This window comes from Drosophila willistoni (assembly GCF_018902025.1).
Source record: "Drosophila willistoni isolate 14030-0811.24 chromosome XR unlocalized genomic scaffold, UCI_dwil_1.1 Seg143, whole genome shotgun sequence".
Taxonomy (NCBI): Eukaryota; Metazoa; Arthropoda; class Insecta; order Diptera; family Drosophilidae; genus Drosophila; species Drosophila willistoni.
The window spans coordinates 617,233-632,459 of record NW_025814056.1 but is presented as its reverse complement, the minus strand read 5'-3'; the positions used below and the strand labels follow the sequence as shown (position 1 = coordinate 632,459).

Here is a 15,227-nt window from a genome sequence, read left to right as displayed (position 1 = left end):
CATTTAAACAGGATTTCAATTGAGACCATTCCAGCATTCATCAAGATTCTTTAAATATTCATCACCCCAAAATTATGCTACACATTTTGAAATTTTTTAAAACAATCCGCCTTTCCATTTACTTTCGACTCGATTTTAATTTTATTTTTTTCAAAATGAAGTGCTTTGAGAATATTTAACAATTCTTTGTAATTTCTATTCCCTTTTAAAGAGTACTTTGTTTCCAAAGATTCATTGCAAGCTACATTAATGTTCGGAAAAAATCCCTTTTTTAAATTTTGCCAAAACATTTATTTTCCCCGACTTCCTGACATAAATCTTTCAAGTCATCCTATTTTTCATCTCGGCCGAAGTTAACAAATTTGAAAAACTTCTGATAACAATTTGTGCTCAAGTTTCTGTAAGGGAGTTGCTATCAAAATTATTTATTTTTTTATTTTGTAATTTATAAAAATACAATTTAATATACACACATTTGAGAAGGATAAAGTTACAACATAAAAAAATCTTCCCTAATAGTTTTTGTCTCCTATTGATTACTTATAAAAGATTAGGCCACAAATTGCTTTTAATAAAAACATATTCAAGCAGCGGCGTGCATGGAAGTAGGAGCGGTAATTGGAAGGGAGATTGTTGGGTTGAACAAGTTGGAATTAAAATCCACTCATACATATCCACGCACACACACAGATACAGACACGCACGCACTCACACGCATATATATATATATAGATTATAGACACACGCACACATAAACACACACACATAGAAAGAGAGGGACACATATCATTTAAGGGAAGATATACCCTACAGTCTATTCTATTTATTTTTTAAGCCCATTGCACGATTAGAGGCACGACCCAGGAATATGCCCATGAGGAAAATCAAGCCTGTGGCAGTCATCAATATCACAAGGAAAAATTTACGAGCCGGCGAGTTGGCTACCTGTTGTACCAGCTGCTGCACATCCTTTGGCGGTTCAGCTAGTGTATCATCAGCATTGCGAAACATTTCAATGCGACGCTGCAGCTTGTCCCGACAATCTAAGTCCAGAGAATTAGGAGTATTCTTTAGCAGAGTGCGCAAGCAGTTTAGCTCTAAAAATAAATTAATGTATTAAATATGATGAAATTAAAAAAACAAGAAAACCGTTTGTTACTCACTGCGTCCATTGCCGCTGGCCACACTCGAGCAATATCGCAACAAATCCACTGTGCAAGCTGACTCCAATATGGGATCTACATGAATATCTGCCTTAGCTTCGGCTATAAGTGTGGCCACTTCCACTTGACATTGACGATTGATGATTTGTTTTTGCAGAAACGCCGACTTCAAACATTCCGCCACCTGACCATGCTCATCGGCGTCCATATTTGCTTTGCACAGCTCCTGAATTTCCGATTTACAAAACAGTTGAAGTAATGGATTCAATTTATAATTGAGTGCCTGTTCTTGTAGAATTTTAACCATCTCCTGGGCACAAGTTTCATCAAGAGCTGATTGACGAAATTTATCCTTAAGGCAGTGAATCACCTGAAAGAAAGAAAGGTCAATTTATTAATAAAGAAAAATAAACACAAAAGAAAATAAATTATTATTGTATTGATTGCCAAGGTTAGATGAATTCATCCCGTTGTCTATAGAACGCATCACTTGATTGCCTTTCGATTGTCAAGTAGTAATGTTCTGTCTCTTGGATAGGCCAAGATTTACCTAAGCATTTTGCACTATCATTAAAAGGCCGGCAAAAACAAACAAGAGATAAGAAAGGCATAGTGATTATGAATCCAAATTCCGATAAGAGTTGAACGCGTGAGACACAACCGACTAAGCCAATTACAATCTTAAAGGTATAACACTTTGACCCAGAGTCCTAAAGTTCCTTGTCAAATACTATAGTATGACATAGTAGTTTCATGAATTTAATGAAAATTGCGTATATTAATTTAGTAATTGTCGTTCGTTTCAAACTTTTCGTGCCTTTCCTTGGTATCACGTAGTCATCTCTGTTCGGTAAGAGCCATTGCGCTTTTTCTACTACTTAGGTTGTTGGGCACATGTCTACGATTCAGTCAATCATTGGACTTTGCTGTGATGCGTAGACGCTGTGTATACATAATGTTGACTGCTTGCGGTGTGTTGAGTGCGGTCCTGGTCAGTTTGCTAGTGATCACGCTCAGTACATCTCAGGCAGATGCTGCAACTCCAAGAGACACAGTTCTCCTTGCTTTGGCCAACAATCAGGGTGAAGTGCTAGGCAACTATGATGAGACAACATGGACAGGTCAGAGGTTCATGCAATTTCGTGGTATTCCCTATGCAGAGCCACCAATTGGCTCATTACGCTTTCAAGTAAATATCAATAGTCACGTTGACGAATAACTTTAAAACCATATGTCCGAACATCTGTTGATAAGCCTCTCCAAATGTTCATAATTACTCGATTTGCTAGCCACCGGTTGCTCGGAAGGCCTGGTTCCCCAAAATACTTGACGGTTCGACCTTTGGACAGCGATGTCCAGTGATAACGCATATTGATGGCCAGTTATCTGATGCTCAGCTGGAAGATTGCCTTAATCTCTGCGTCTACACAAAGAATGTAAGTGATAGAGAGATTGTAAGATGTAATTATTAACAATTGACACAACAGACACACAAATTTTATCTCAGCTCACAGCTCGTCAGCCGGTGATGTTTTATATCTATGGCGGTGGCTTTTACAACGGCTCCGCGGAGGATCATCCTCCACACTATTTGCTCGAGCAAGATATTGTCCTGGTAGTGCCACATTATAGAGTTGGCGCTTTAGGTTGGCTAACAACCCGATCGAAAGAGCTGCCAGGCAATGCTCCGATTGCTGACATTCTTTTGGCCCTGGATTGGGTACAGCAACATATACATTTGTTCGGCGGCAATGCCGATCAGGTGACCATTGTTGGTCAAAGTGCTGGGGCTTGTGTATCTAGTGCTCTGCTCTTGAGTCCTTATCGCTCCGATGAGAATCTCTTTCATCGTGCCATTGTTCAATCGGGGTCGATATTCGCTGCTTGGGCCACTAACCCTAATCCATTGGCACAGGCCCAAAGAATTTGCGTGGCCCTGGGCTGCTCTGATACCTGTGACTCCGAGTGCTTGCAAGCGGCAAGAGTTGTCGATATTCTACAGGTAACGCAATTGGAACGCTTTTCACCAATCACTGGAGATTTGATGGGCTTATTGCCAAAGGAAGCCAATGAGTTGATCAAGACCTATAAGCGAAAGGTTCCCCTGCTGACAGGTTTCACCGAGCACGATGGATCGTTTGTATTAGCAAGTATGTTGGATGTTGCTGTTGTTATTGTGATTAGACCAATTACTTAATCCTTGTTCTTCATAGCCTATTATGATGTATTATGTGCCCAGATGGCAAATATAAGTTCAATGAGTGTACGCCAGTTCTCGCAAGGATTAATTAATATGATGAATGATACAACTGGTCTAACAGATAATTTACTCTACCGATTACTCTATACGCCAGAATTATTACACAGCTACGAGCATAAGACGGCACTGCCAAGTTATTTCGATGCAAGTCCTTCTCAATTACACAATCAAACTGGAAAGTTAAATAATGGTTCTCTTATTTGCAGCTGACAACCATAACATATATGAAGTCTCCAGTCATCAGCTTGGCCACCAAACTTTATGCTCGACAAACCGATGACACGCCCATTTATGTCTATAGTTTTGAATATGAAGGTAATCATACGCGTTTCGGCTACGAACTTGACAACTCGTATTATCCTTTTAATGGCGGTGTTCATCATTCTAATGACAATATCTACATCTTTGCCACCCATCATTTGGAAGAGGGCAGTACAGATGTTCAGATAGCCCGTCAAATGATTGAAATATGGACATCGTTTGTCATCAATGGAGAGACCAAGCATTTGAGCTCTTTGAGTAGTGCCGAAGGACCATACAACCGCATTGACTTGCAAGTGGAAAGCGCCAACGATTTGCTGCAGACGCTCACTGCCACAATTGATGATCCGAACAATGGACGGCTCCAAAGAGACGATGTGGAGTTCTAAAGCTTAAGCTTATTATAAATCAAATCTATACTTAACACCACATGCGTATCCACAGTAAAATAATTAATTGCTCAATCACTACTCACCTTGCCATTGAGTTCTTCATTGGGTAAAGCTGTGGCCACAATATTCGAACAATATTGATCAATGTTCTTCCCACAGGCACTTTGGAGCGAGGGATTGAAACGATAATCGGTATTCTGCTCGATCATCCGATTGACGACAACCAAATGACAACGCGGATCAAATTTAGGATCATCTTTGTAGGTTTTGAGGCAATCTAAGAGTTTAGCTGAATCGTCATTGGGGCAAAATTTGTAGATCATATCCTTGCAAGTATTAAGTAGAGTATAATCTGTACCGCTGTCACCCAATTCGGATTCCTTGATCAAAAATATGGCATGATGACAGTCCTTACCCAAATTGGGTGTACGTTGCACAAGACATTCAAGCGCCTACAATAACGAGTTGGAAATTAAAAACAAACAAAATTAAATTATTGGGGTGAATAGAAGAAGAAAACAAAGGAACAAAATGTAAGTTTGGATGTGGATCGAAGGTATTTTTATGTTTTTGCATTTATCTAGATGTTTGGATGACTTGCATTTTTAGTATTCACCTGACCAGGTCCATTTTGGCCATTACAGTACAGCTGCAATTCCTTTTTACAGGCATTACTCAGTTTGGGGTCCAGTTGTATCGTTTCTCGCTGCTGATATAGTTGCGATTTAACCTGTTGCCTGCACTCCTTGGGAATCTGATGGCGTTGTGCCTTAATGGTATCGTTGCGCATCACTTCACTGAGACAAGAGACCACCTCATTCTTTGTGACACTCGCGGTGCAATGTCGTGTAACATAGGGACGACATGCCTCCTTGAATTTTGTGGTAAAATGATAACTTTTCAATGATATGATCTGAAAGTGTTCAATGGCCGCACGACAGCGCAAATCCTTTCGTAAATCGGCATCATTTTTATGGGCTATTAGGCAGTCCATCATATCGCCTAAACGAATTAGAGAGAGAGAGAGAGAGAGAGTGAGTGAGAGAGAGCGTGGGAGAGGTATTGGTTTGGCTTACCATTATCCTTGCCACTTTTCAATACGTCGGAACAATGCTGCTGCATAGCATCGCTGCATACGCTCATAATGACCGGATTCAGTTCCACATGGGCGGCTTCCTCTTCGGTGTATTTGATAACCACAGTTTTACATTCCTGCTGCAGCTTTTCCATATTATTTTGCAGGCACTCCATTTCCGCACCCTTCTCGGTGCGATCCGAGCAAAACTGCGAAAGGTCTGTCAAACAGTAGTCCTCCACCTCAGGCATAAGATCCACGGAAATGGCTCGCTGTCGCATCACTCGTTTGACTTCCTTAAAACAATCCTTGCGCAATGTCTGATGCTCATCTTCGCTGTAGGCCATTCGATGCAGACAGGGCAATATCATTGGTCCGCGTTCTGGGTCCATTTGCTGCGACTGGGTGGGATCATCGTACCACTGTCGCTTGGCTTTGCAATATTTGATGGCATCGTCCCGGCAATGTTTGTAGAGCTGAGGATCCAGCTTAAAGTCTCTCGCCACAAAATATTCAATGATAAGCAAAGCCTGTTCGCATGCGGGCAGCATTGAGGGTGATCCAATGCGCTCCATGAGACAACTCATTACCCGTGCATCGCCGCCCTCCACATCCTTGCATGAGGCGTCTACAACAGGCTTACAGGCTTGCCTCAGCACAGGATCAACACGCCAATCTTCGCCAGCGTCGCTGACCTTAATAAGCTGTTCCAGTCCCCTCTGGCATTGCGCAGTCACCCGTCGCTGGGGCTTTCGGGCTCTTACATGAGCCATCAGGCAATGGATTATCTCGCCTCTAGTTGCCGACGCCAGACCATTGACCATTTGAGCTTTATGCTCTTCGGGACAAAATTTTGGTATATCATCGGCACAGTCATTAAGCAGCTCTGGCGACAATTGATAGTCGGACATTAGCATACGGCGATGGTCACTCAATTCGATTAGACACTCTGGACCTAATTTCGTGCCATTCTTGGAAACGGATTCTAAACACAGCAATATCTGGGCCAGTCTAACTTGTTTGTCTTCACTTACGCCGCGGCGGCAATGATTCAGTTTTATATCCTCCTTGCAGGCCTTGGCCAGGCCATGCGAGACTCGATAATCCTTGCCCAATTGCACATCTTGCAATGAGAGCTTGTTCAGACAACTCTGAGTCATGGCCGGATTGTTTTTGTGCCTAACCAAACATTTGAAAGCTCCAGGCGAGCCGTTTTTCTCCTGCGGGCACAGAGCGGATAGGTCTGCTGAGCAGGATTGGAACAGTTGCCACATGCCATGTTGCTGCTGTATCATATTGATGGAGATTTTACAATTGGCATCAAAGTTATTATGTCGATTCTCGACCAGACACTCCACAGTGCTTAGCTGTGAAAGAATGGAGGGCAGGTGTTCCACATTTAGACGACCGCATTGTTGTTGCTCCACCAGTGACCCGCAAGCTAAATAGAAATCTGCCAAACTGGCAGAGTCCTCGCCCAATACCTGGTGAGCCCGCCTTAAGTGTTGTTGACAGGTATTCGATTGTGGCAACCTGCTACGCTCATCTTCGAGACAATTCCACAAATCCACTGAGTTCAGGCAGCTCTGGAGCTTGTGCTGCTCCTCTGGACAATACATTGGCAGGAATGTGTGTTCAATCCAAATGGGCATTTGCAACTGTCGCTGCTCCAGCCAGATAGCATGCTGACATGATTCTGGTAAGGCTTCCAATTGACTGGAGCTAAAAGTTTGGACACATTCCAGCATAGATAGATTGTCTAATGTATTGAAATGCGAGCATGATTTCTTCAAGTCCTGGCAAGCCTTGTGATCGACAAGACTATGCTGTAGCTGGGCCAGACTTGCATCAATGGAGGCGCCAGCAATTCCTCCGATCAGCGCTCCAAATAGAAGAAATAGCCAGCGTAGCTTCATTTCGAACACCGCTCTAATTCGGCTCGACTTGGATTTTGCTTGCGTAAGCTAAAACGAAATCAGAATACGAATACGAATACAATTCGCAGCAGCAACAAAGCATGGAAGAATCCTCTCCTCCAGCAACAACAACAACAATATTGAGTAATGAGAATGCAGTTCAGAGAAGGCCGGTTGAAGTTAATGTTTTAGCGATTTCCTTTGGATAGTTAACATCTTATCGTAGATTTTTTCCTCTTATTGGTCAATTGCTACAATACCAACAGTAAGTATTCCTTTTGGAATTCACAAAGTTTTGGTCGCTTTTCACAGCATTTATTTCGTTTTTCTCCTCTCTTGTTTTATTTTGCCAACAACTTTTTGTGCCTTTTCAGGGAAATTTGTGTCTTTCTGGTATTTTTTCTTGTTTCGATATTTTTCGGCTCCCACTATTTTGATCCAATGTATTATCGATATCGATACTGCTGCGATATTTTTGCAGCACCAGCTGTTAGTCAACACTCGTCTTAATATTGCTTTTACTTAATTTTCTCAAGTTTGTTAAATAAAAACCTAATCAAATTAAGCATGGCTCACCTGCGTGAGACCTCAGACAAGGCACTGAAGCTATTGCGCACCTTGCCACGCGTGCAAATCGGTAATCTGCGGCCCAACCCCAATTCCAAACAGAATGTAAGCAGTTTCGGACTTTCCATGACCGGTTAAATAACATCTCAATCTTTTCTAGGATAAACGTGGACGCGCCCAGCACGGTGGTGATAAGCACGGCGCTGGCAACAAGGGTTCAGGACAGCGACAGAACTTTATGCGATTGGGTTATGAGACAGGCAATCAGCCATTTTACCTACGTTTTCCATATGAACCGTATTACAAGGGCCATCATATGAGACGGCAATATCCGAAAATTTCTCTTCTGCAATTGCAAGTCCTTATTGACACAAATCGAATAGATATAGGCCAGCCTATTGATCTAAGCACATTGTGTAATTCGGGCCTCCTTAGGCTCAAGCCAGCTGAAATGGAATATGGCTTCCAGTTGACCGACGAAGGATTGGACAATTTTAAGGCCAAGATAAATATAGAGGTGCAGCATGCCAACGAGTCTGTTGTTGCGGCGATAGAGCGTAATGGTGGAGTTATACGTACAGCTTACTACGATCCACGCAGTCTTCATATTCTGGCTAATCCCCAAAAGTGGTTCGAAAAGGGTGTACCTATACCTCAGCGAATGCTGCCGCCCCAAGATGCTGTCGCTTATTACGCTGATGCTAAAAATCGTGGCTACTTGGCCAATCCGGAAGAGATCAGCAAAGAACGCTTGGTCTTAGCCCAAAAGTATGGCTACGAATTACCAAAAATTGAAGACGATCCCAATTATCAGATGTTGACCGAAGCCAAAGATCCGAGACAAGTATTTTTGGGTCTGGAACCTGGCTGGCTTATCAATCTGGTAGACAAAACCATTATTAAGTGCAAAAACTGATTGTTAATTATGTTAATTTAATTATGATTAAATACATTGTTTGCCTTATTCCTTAAATGAATACCTGCTTGGCCGATAGATTCTCCATAAAGGGTTTGACCACCACACTAGTGGCAAAGCAAAAAATCAAGCCGAATGTTATAGAAATAGGTAAGGCTGGTAAAGCCTTACGCCAAATGGCCAAGAGTAGCAATGTCAAGCATAGACCAATCAATATAGCCACAAAGCAAGCTATGGTTGTAGTCCAATCACCATAGCTGGAAGCTTTCCCCACCAAGACCGAGTAGAAAATGAAGTCTCCAAGGCCCAGTTTGATGCCGCCTAAATGGGAACAGAAGACCAAAAATTAATTGAAACTATCATAAATATGGAAATTGTATGGACTTACGCTCTTCCTGTCCCTCGCCTGCTGACAATCTATTATCGGGCGCTGTCACTGTCCGATATTCATGTGAACGCTGACCACTTCCAGTTTGTGTGCTCTGTACCTCAATCTGGCGACGGGCCACACGCTCGCTAAGATTCGCAGACCATTCCTGTGTAAATCCTGCTGCCTCAGCTGCACACAAAACAAAATTATAATTTTAATTAATAAGAGATATTATGTTGCAAATAGATGTTAGATGTTTTGCTAGCAGCGTCTTACACCTTATGCAAGGAGCCCGGAAAACATAGGAAAGCATGGAAAATGATACTTGACAAAAGCAAGAAACATGAAACCGAAATTCGGTGCTCCGAACTTCTCGCAATACCCTGTAAGTACGGGAAGAGGTCTTTTTACTTTAGATATATATGTAGACACAACATGAAAGTTTATGATTTCTAAGTTTTCTATCTAAGATTAAACAAACAATTGCCCACACATTTGGAAAAACGATACAAGTCAAGAGTCTTCAGTATCCAAATTAGCTTTTGTTCAGGATATGTACTTTATGGGATTTGAGACCCCAGCAGACATACGGAGACATAGGGCTACAAGGGTACAACAAAGCAATTTACACAAAAGAAACAAAGAATGTGAAAAATATCAAATAATAATAAATAAATGGTATAATTAATGCATATGTACCGTTTCCACGCAAATTGGTTTTAAAAGTCACAAGTGGCATACCTTCAGTTGCCAATGCTTGATTATCATCGGTTAGTAATGCCTGTTGCTGTGGATGCTGCTGTTGTGGTAGCTGCTGGTGAGGAGGATTACCTGAAGTTGAGCTGCTGCTACCGCCACGAGCTGCAGCTCCAGTCTCTGGGGAGGCCAATGAATTTTGTGTGGCTCTTGTTGTGGTTGTGGAGTTGCTAGATGACGGCGATGATGTAGTCGGCTGCTGCTGCTGTGGTGTGTAATGGGTACCCATGTAAGTATAGATGACAGTGGCTATCAATAAAAGAAACTTTTAACTAATCTATTTCAAATTGTGTGCACGGATATGCTTACACGAGTATATTAAAGCGGGAAAGATTTGCTCATTACGTTCTTGGGCAGTTTCCACTAATATTCGTAGTGGTCCTCTGGGTGAGAGCACCGCCACGAGATCTGTAATGAAATGTTATTGGGGTATATATTAAGACATTTATGACGCTGAGCACATACCCCATATGGAAATAGCTGCCAAAACTGCCCAAGCTGTCCATTCTGGTAAATATTTGATAAACACCAATGCCATCAGGGCAGCTACAAATATAAGATAGCCCTGCTGGAGACGCAGCGGACCCTGCCAATGGATAGCCATCATGCCGGCCACACCAAAGTTCCACATTATTAATAATGCAGTGGGATAGTCCATGGGAATGTTATATGCTCGTAGCAGTTCCCTAAAAAATTATCATGAAAAAAGATTAGGGAATTTGGGATTTGGATTTTACAACCTGGCAGAACTTACTCTAAATACAAATAGGTAAAAATAAACAAAAGCATGAAAGAAGAGAGTATAAGCCATCCATGTATAACCCTATAGCAGCGCTTCTTATACAGGACAATCAATAAAATTGTCATTACTACGACGACGCTCATCAGGATTAACGAATTGGCCAGGGCATTCCAGAGTTTCACGCTTGGTTCGGGGGACAACTCATGGAATGGCGTATAGAGGCTACAAAAGAAATCCAATGTTAGTTAAACCGATATTTTTTTCGTGTATAACTTTCACTTACAGATAGACCTGTGTGCTAGAATAAAAACTAATTGAGTTGATGGTGGCCACCACCACGAGCATACACAAAGAAACCGGCACGAAAAGTTTAATGACATGTTGTGCGCCGTATTTCAAGCCTTGTTCTTCCTCTAGCTCATTCTGATTGGGATTTCCGGACCCGTCACCTCCTCCTCCGCCGCTTAATCTGTTCCTAATAACAACATTGGGCACTGCCAGAATTGCCTTTGAAATAGAAATTCAATTAATACTTTGTATGCCTATACTTCGAAATGAATTGTTAACCTACTGCATCTGGCTGATCTGAATGTTCCTGATGATTGCTAGAGGACGAACCATAGTTTTGCCGTTTCGGAGGGCGCTCCAAATGCTCGCCGCTACTACCCACACCCACGTCCGATGGAGACCCAACGGAAACCGATGACGATGAGGTGGGAAGATTTACATGGCCATCCATGAGCGGTGTGCGTTCGTTCACCTCCTGTTCGCTAGAATTCCGATGTGAGGCCGTAGTTAAGGCTGGACAATCACTTTTAATTCCGTCAATTTTCTTAAAACTAGTTTTCTTTTCAGACAATTCAATCAAGCTTCACAATGGAACTTTTCCAACACTTCATCAGCTGAGTAAGCAGGCCTAGTGTGACCATCTCTGTGCATTACAGTGATTTCAAATTTTTAGAGCAAACGGCTCGTTACTTTCGTTATCTCAGCAGTTATCAACACTGCGGTCTGGCCCCAATTTCTCGCGACGGACTTAATACATTATTTTGTTCTTAGTTTTAATATAATATTGTTGATAGGAATAAAAAGAAGAAAATGACTTGCGGTCTCTGCTTTGACCAGGGGGATGCCGGTAGTACAGTCAAATGCCTCTTGAACGCTTTGGAGTCCATTAAGGCTCATGTCTTGAGTGAGTTTCCGATTCCTCTTCAATTTCGTTTTAATACTTAAATATTTTTTGTATTCTTTTTCCAAAGTGCTGCAGAAAACATCTTCCAATGATGCCAAGACCATAAGCGATTTGCAAACGCGCAATGAGAAACTTCACAAAGCCTTGGAGCTCAGACAGAAAGAAATAGACTCAAGGATTAATCCCAACATTCATGTCGACAAGAAAATGAAATTTTCACCAATTAAGAAGACTGATTCTCCATTGCCACAAAGTCAAAACTCATTGAACATGAATATAGCCATAAATAGTTTCGAAATATCTCCATCTGATGATGAGTTGATTGAAGACGAGGATGAAACCATTGCAGAGACTGAAAGTGCTACCAAACGTACACCCCGCAAACTTTGCCGCAAGTTGGATGTGAAAAATGTTGAGAATGTGCAACCCGCGATTAATTGGATGGGGAAGACACCAAATAGTCAATCCCTGAACAAGTTATCCTTGACGCGGCGCAGTTCCAAGCTTAAGCAAACACGATTACAATTCCAGCCCGATAAGCAAAGTCAGCAGGAGGTAATAGTGGAAAGTCCTAATCTATTTACGTCTCTGAAACAGGCCAAGCAATCACAAACACGTTCTCTGCTTCAAAAGTAAGTTGATACAAATTTTGCGATCAATCTTTAAATAATTCCTGAAGTTTACAGAAACGTCAAAGACATCGACTTCGCCTTCAACAACGACAGCAGCAACAGCAGCAACAACAACAACAACAACAGCAGGAGCAACGAAAACAGTATCATTAAGACGACGGGTCAACAACCATATTTTGATCTGGAGAAGGTTGATGAGGATGAACTGCTGCAACTGTCTGAGCAATCCATGTTACCGCCACCTGCAACATTGCCAACGATAAAAACAAGCAACACTACCTCAGACAGTTTGATCCTATTGACTCCCTCTAGCCAGGACATCGTCTTCTTAGACGACAGCTCTGATGACATTAGTAATTTGGGGACAATGGACCTTATGGCCGAGGTTATGAAAGAAGATCAAACAAAGGCCTTAGAATTGTATGAGCAGCGTATGATTCAGCAACAAAAACATAAAACATCAACTGCTACAAATATACTTGCTCGTCCTTCAACACAAACATGTGTCAAGGAGGAACCGCAATCACAGACTGGCCCAGATGCGGGAAATGAGTCGACCAAACTGCCTGAAGAGATTGAGAGATACATCGCGGATGATGTAAAAGAGGAGGAAAAAGCCAATGAATCTGCTGAAATGGTAGAGGAACCGTTTCCTCGTCCACAGGTGATCAAGCAGGAAAAGGAATTGACCCTAAAAGAAAAATATAACATCGAATGCGAGGAATGTGAAAAGGTTAGTAAACATCTTTTTAAACTACTTCTTGTAAAATTAAGTTCACATTTACGTACTTGATATTCTTTTGTTTGTAGCTTATCAATTTTATGGGTGCCAATTTGAATGAAGAGAAAATACGAGGATATCTAAGCAGATGTCGTCATCAGAATAATGCACCTTTGACTCCGCCTGGCTTTTGGAATCCCCTAATGGTATCCTTGGCCCCAGACGATCCTCGTAATGAAGTTTTGATAGACACACGATTCAAATCAAAGGACCAACCACATAAACAGCAAAAATCAAAAAAATAAAAATGCTGCTGCTATATCAATTTATTTTGCATATCGTCGAAATAATAATTTACAAATTTCCACGTTTGGCCTGTTCAATTTCAATGGCCGTAAATAAGGACTTGAAGTTGCCGGCACCAAAGCCCTGAAAAAAATAATTTGTTAATGTTTTAAGTTTTAGGAATAAATAATAGGTATATAAATATTGCAATTTAGCTAAACTTACATTATGATTGTAACGTTGAATGACTTCCAGGAAAAGTGTGGGTCTATCCTGACAGTTCTTGGTAAAAATCTGCAATAGATAGCCATTCTCATCGAAGTCAATCAAAATGTTTAACTTCTGAAGGATTTTCATGTCTTCCTTGATCTTTGTGCGACTATGCGCCAACTGCTCCTGAAGAATCTCATAGTATGATGAGGGAATTGTTAGAAATTCCGTGCCACGTGCCTTCAAATTGCTCACAGCCTGTATTATATCGTCCGTATTCAAGGCAATATGCTGTACACCGGCTCCGCCATAGTATTCCACATATTCTTGAATTTGGGATTTTTTCTTGCCATTGGCCGGCTCATTGATAGGCATCTTAACAGTCTCCTCATAGTTGGCCATAACAATGGAACGCAATGCCGAATATTCCGTATGAATTTGTGAATCATCGACAGACCAGAAACGATGGAACTGCAGAATACGCTCATACCAAGAGGCAACACTCTCCATTTCCAAATCGGGCTGATTACCCACAACATGATCAATAAAATTCAATTTAGTCGATGGCAAATTTTGCAACAGAACATCGGGTACAGCTCGCTGGAATCCGGGCAAGAATTCCCCAACATAGCCACGACGCTGCACAAAAGTGTGCGTGGTGTCGCCATACTATAACACACATACATATGAACATTGGATATACTTAGAAATTCCCCTTGAATCTTACCGTCTTAATGGTAGCGAATTTCACAACTCCATTTTCATCACTTTCTTCCCATATATCGCGAACCACTTCAGCTCCACGAGCCACCGCCAGGCTAAAGATGGCATTCAAATCTTCTACCTCAAAGGCCACATCTTTGACCCCATCGCCATGTTTCATTAAGTGCAATCCATGCTCTTGCTCATCCGGATTATAGGCCGAAACGAAGACAAAGACAATTTTATTTTGACGCACAGCATGCTTAGCATAGCGACGCTCTCCCGTCTCCAAACCCTGATAGCCAAGTGGTTCGAAACCCAAACGAGTGGTATAATAGCTGGCCGCCTGCTTGGCGTTACCAACAAAGAATGTTAAATGATCAAAGCTTAGGAATTTGCCGGCTTCAGGCTGTCGAGAAAGAGAGAGGAGTGATATAGAAGATTCAAATCAAAAAACACAATTTTCATCCATGGTTAAATCACTCACTTTGGTTCCTCTGTCAGTATAGCTGGTCTGTGTTTGGCAATATCCGAAAAATATATTTAAGTCATAGATAACATATTATATCATTCAATAATAGAAATAATGTGATTATGAATATGTGAAAGTTTAAATTCATACTATATATAGTTTGATTTCTACTTTTAATTGATGGTAATGAGACAGCGAATCAATTTCATGGAAAATTTACCATTATCACTCAGACTCAATTTATGCAAATTTTCACCTCACACGCGTTTAAAAATTTGATTTTGAATATAACGTCGATCCGTTTTGATCTGTGATCTGCTCTTACACGATCTTCAACAAAGTAAATCGATTTCGAACTTGTATTGGCCGCTTTATATAGGGCCCAGATCAGGTGAATAAATCCTGTATTCATTTAAATATAAGCCAAACTAGTATTTTGTTTATTTCAAAATTGGAATATTTTAAGAATCTGGTTGTTGTTGTTGTTCTTCTTGTTGTTTACTCGAGAACAGGTGGAAACTGTTGCTGCTGTTGTTAGTTCGTTAATAAATTTATGCAGTTTCGATGTTGATTTGTTTATCAATCGTCATGAATT

At 41.3% G+C, this 15,227-nt stretch overlaps 6 protein-coding genes across 11 annotated transcripts; 3 read left to right on the top strand and 3 right to left on the bottom strand.

Moving 5' to 3' along the window:
• Positions 1-395: 395 nt before the first annotated feature.
• LOC6646378 (Golgi apparatus protein 1) lies at positions 396-7,433 on the bottom strand. Of its 2 annotated transcripts, none has more exons than XM_023178040.2 (5): positions 5,153-7,433; positions 4,678-5,078; positions 4,160-4,528; positions 1,164-1,533; positions 396-1,097 (listed from the first exon to the last, which is right to left on the bottom strand). In XM_023178040.2, the coding sequence occupies exons 1-5, from the start codon at positions 7,065-7,067 to the stop codon at positions 820-822; spliced, it is 3,333 nt and encodes a 1,110-aa protein (XP_023033808.1). In that variant the 5' UTR covers positions 7,068-7,433; the 3' UTR covers positions 396-819. The 2 variants fall into 2 exon arrangements, with proteins under 2 accessions (XP_023033808.1, XP_002069032.1); XM_002068996.4 differs by having other exon boundaries at positions 4,693-5,078.
• Positions 2,063-4,154, top strand: LOC6646379 (glutactin). 2 transcript variants are annotated; one of them, XM_023178041.2, is made up of 6 exons: positions 2,064-2,352; positions 2,453-2,599; positions 2,671-3,313; positions 3,377-3,567; positions 3,630-3,738; positions 3,850-4,154. In XM_023178041.2, the coding sequence occupies exons 1-6, from the start codon at positions 2,095-2,097 to the stop codon at positions 4,071-4,073; spliced, it is 1,572 nt and encodes a 523-aa protein (XP_023033809.2). In that variant the 5' UTR covers positions 2,064-2,094; the 3' UTR covers positions 4,074-4,154. The 2 variants fall into 2 exon arrangements, with proteins under 2 accessions (XP_002069033.2, XP_023033809.2); XM_002068997.4 differs by having other exon boundaries at positions 2,063-2,352; positions 3,630-4,154.
• Positions 7,434-7,536: 103 nt separating the features above from the next.
• On the top strand, positions 7,537-8,611 carry LOC6646377 (39S ribosomal protein L15, mitochondrial). The gene is made up of 2 exons (XM_002068995.4): positions 7,537-7,739; positions 7,795-8,611. Exons 1-2 carry the CDS (start codon positions 7,635-7,637, stop codon positions 8,548-8,550), a joined length of 861 nt encoding a protein of 286 aa, XP_002069031.1. The 5' UTR covers positions 7,537-7,634; the 3' UTR covers positions 8,551-8,611.
• LOC6646376 (presenilin homolog) lies at positions 8,551-11,323 on the bottom strand. 3 transcript variants are annotated; one of them, XM_015177610.3, is made up of 8 exons: positions 10,990-11,323; positions 10,702-10,925; positions 10,431-10,640; positions 10,142-10,362; positions 9,986-10,084; positions 9,620-9,925; positions 8,939-9,109; positions 8,551-8,871 (listed from the first exon to the last, which is right to left on the bottom strand). In XM_015177610.3, the coding sequence occupies exons 1-8, from the start codon at positions 11,155-11,157 to the stop codon at positions 8,603-8,605; spliced, it is 1,668 nt and encodes a 555-aa protein (XP_015033096.1). In that variant the 5' UTR covers positions 11,158-11,323; the 3' UTR covers positions 8,551-8,602. The 3 variants fall into 3 exon arrangements, with proteins under 3 accessions (XP_015033096.1, XP_002069030.1, XP_023033811.1); XM_002068994.4 differs by having other exon boundaries at positions 9,662-9,925; XM_023178043.2 differs by having other exon boundaries at positions 9,752-9,925.
• An 83-nt stretch (positions 11,324-11,406) lies between these two features.
• On the top strand, positions 11,407-13,472 carry LOC6646375 (transcription factor SPT20 homolog). 2 transcript variants are annotated; one of them, XM_023178002.2, is made up of 4 exons: positions 11,411-11,610; positions 11,678-12,242; positions 12,297-12,975; positions 13,053-13,472. In XM_023178002.2, the coding sequence occupies exons 1-4, from the start codon at positions 11,517-11,519 to the stop codon at positions 13,266-13,268; spliced, it is 1,554 nt and encodes a 517-aa protein (XP_023033770.1). In that variant the 5' UTR covers positions 11,411-11,516; the 3' UTR covers positions 13,269-13,472. The 2 variants fall into 2 exon arrangements, with proteins under 2 accessions (XP_023033771.1, XP_023033770.1); XM_023178003.2 differs by lacking the exon at positions 13,053-13,472 and having other exon boundaries at positions 11,407-11,610; positions 12,290-12,465.
• Positions 13,272-14,958, bottom strand: LOC6646374 (4-hydroxyphenylpyruvate dioxygenase). The gene is made up of 5 exons (XM_023178004.2): positions 14,853-14,958; positions 14,648-14,674; positions 14,186-14,569; positions 13,474-14,127; positions 13,272-13,392 (listed from the first exon to the last, which is right to left on the bottom strand). Exons 1-5 carry the CDS (start codon positions 14,853-14,855, stop codon positions 13,318-13,320), a joined length of 1,143 nt encoding a protein of 380 aa, XP_023033772.1. The 5' UTR covers positions 14,856-14,958; the 3' UTR covers positions 13,272-13,317.
• Positions 14,959-15,227: the final 269 nt, after the last annotated feature.

Bases quoted from the DNA above. Each gene is read 5' to 3' on its own strand.
- LOC6646374 (XM_023178004.2), bottom strand. The intron at 14,128-14,185 runs GTAAGATTCAAG...TGTGTGTTATAG, and splicing joins AATTCGCTACCATTAAGACG to TATGGCGACACCACGCACAC. The intron at 13,393-13,473 runs GTAAGTTTAGCT...TATTTTTTTCAG, and splicing joins TTCAACGTTACAATCATAAT to GGCTTTGGTGCCGGCAACTT.
- LOC6646377 (XM_002068995.4), top strand. From the start codon at position 7,635: ATGGCTCACCTGCGTGAGACCTCAGACAAGGCACTGAAGCTATTGCGC. The intron at 7,740-7,794 runs GTAAGCAGTTTC...AATCTTTTCTAG, and splicing joins ACCCCAATTCCAAACAGAAT to GATAAACGTGGACGCGCCCA.
- LOC6646379 (XM_002068997.4), top strand. From the start codon at position 2,095: ATGCGTAGACGCTGTGTATACATAATGTTGACTGCTTGCGGTGTGTTG. The intron at 2,353-2,452 runs GTAAATATCAAT...TCGATTTGCTAG, and splicing joins TTGGCTCATTACGCTTTCAA to CCACCGGTTGCTCGGAAGGC. The intron at 3,314-3,376 runs GTATGTTGGATG...TGTTCTTCATAG, and splicing joins TGGATCGTTTGTATTAGCAA to CCTATTATGATGTATTATGT.
- LOC6646375 (XM_023178002.2), top strand. From the start codon at position 11,517: ATGACTTGCGGTCTCTGCTTTGACCAGGGGGATGCCGGTAGTACAGTC. The intron at 11,611-11,677 runs GTGAGTTTCCGA...CTTTTTCCAAAG, and splicing joins CATTAAGGCTCATGTCTTGA to TGCTGCAGAAAACATCTTCC. The intron at 12,243-12,296 runs GTAAGTTGATAC...TGAAGTTTACAG, and splicing joins ACACGTTCTCTGCTTCAAAA to AAACGTCAAAGACATCGACT.
- LOC6646376 (XM_015177610.3), bottom strand. From the start codon at position 11,157: ATGGATGGCCATGTAAATCTTCCCACCTCATCGTCATCGGTTTCCGTT. The intron at 10,085-10,141 runs GTATGTGCTCAG...ATTTCATTACAG, and splicing joins GGCAGCTATTTCCATATGGG to ATCTCGTGGCGGTGCTCTCA. The intron at 9,110-9,619 runs GTACATATGCAT...TTTTGTGTGCAG, and splicing joins AACCAATTTGCGTGGAAACG to CTGAGGCAGCAGGATTTACA.
- LOC6646378 (XM_023178040.2), bottom strand. From the start codon at position 7,067: ATGAAGCTACGCTGGCTATTTCTTCTATTTGGAGCGCTGATCGGAGGA. The intron at 4,529-4,677 runs GCAAGTCATCCA...TCGTTATTGTAG, and splicing joins GTCAGGTGAATACTAAAAAT to GCGCTTGAATGTCTTGTGCA. The intron at 1,534-4,159 runs GTGAGTAGTGAT...TCTTTCTTTCAG, and splicing joins ATGAAGAACTCAATGGCAAG to GTGATTCACTGCCTTAAGGA.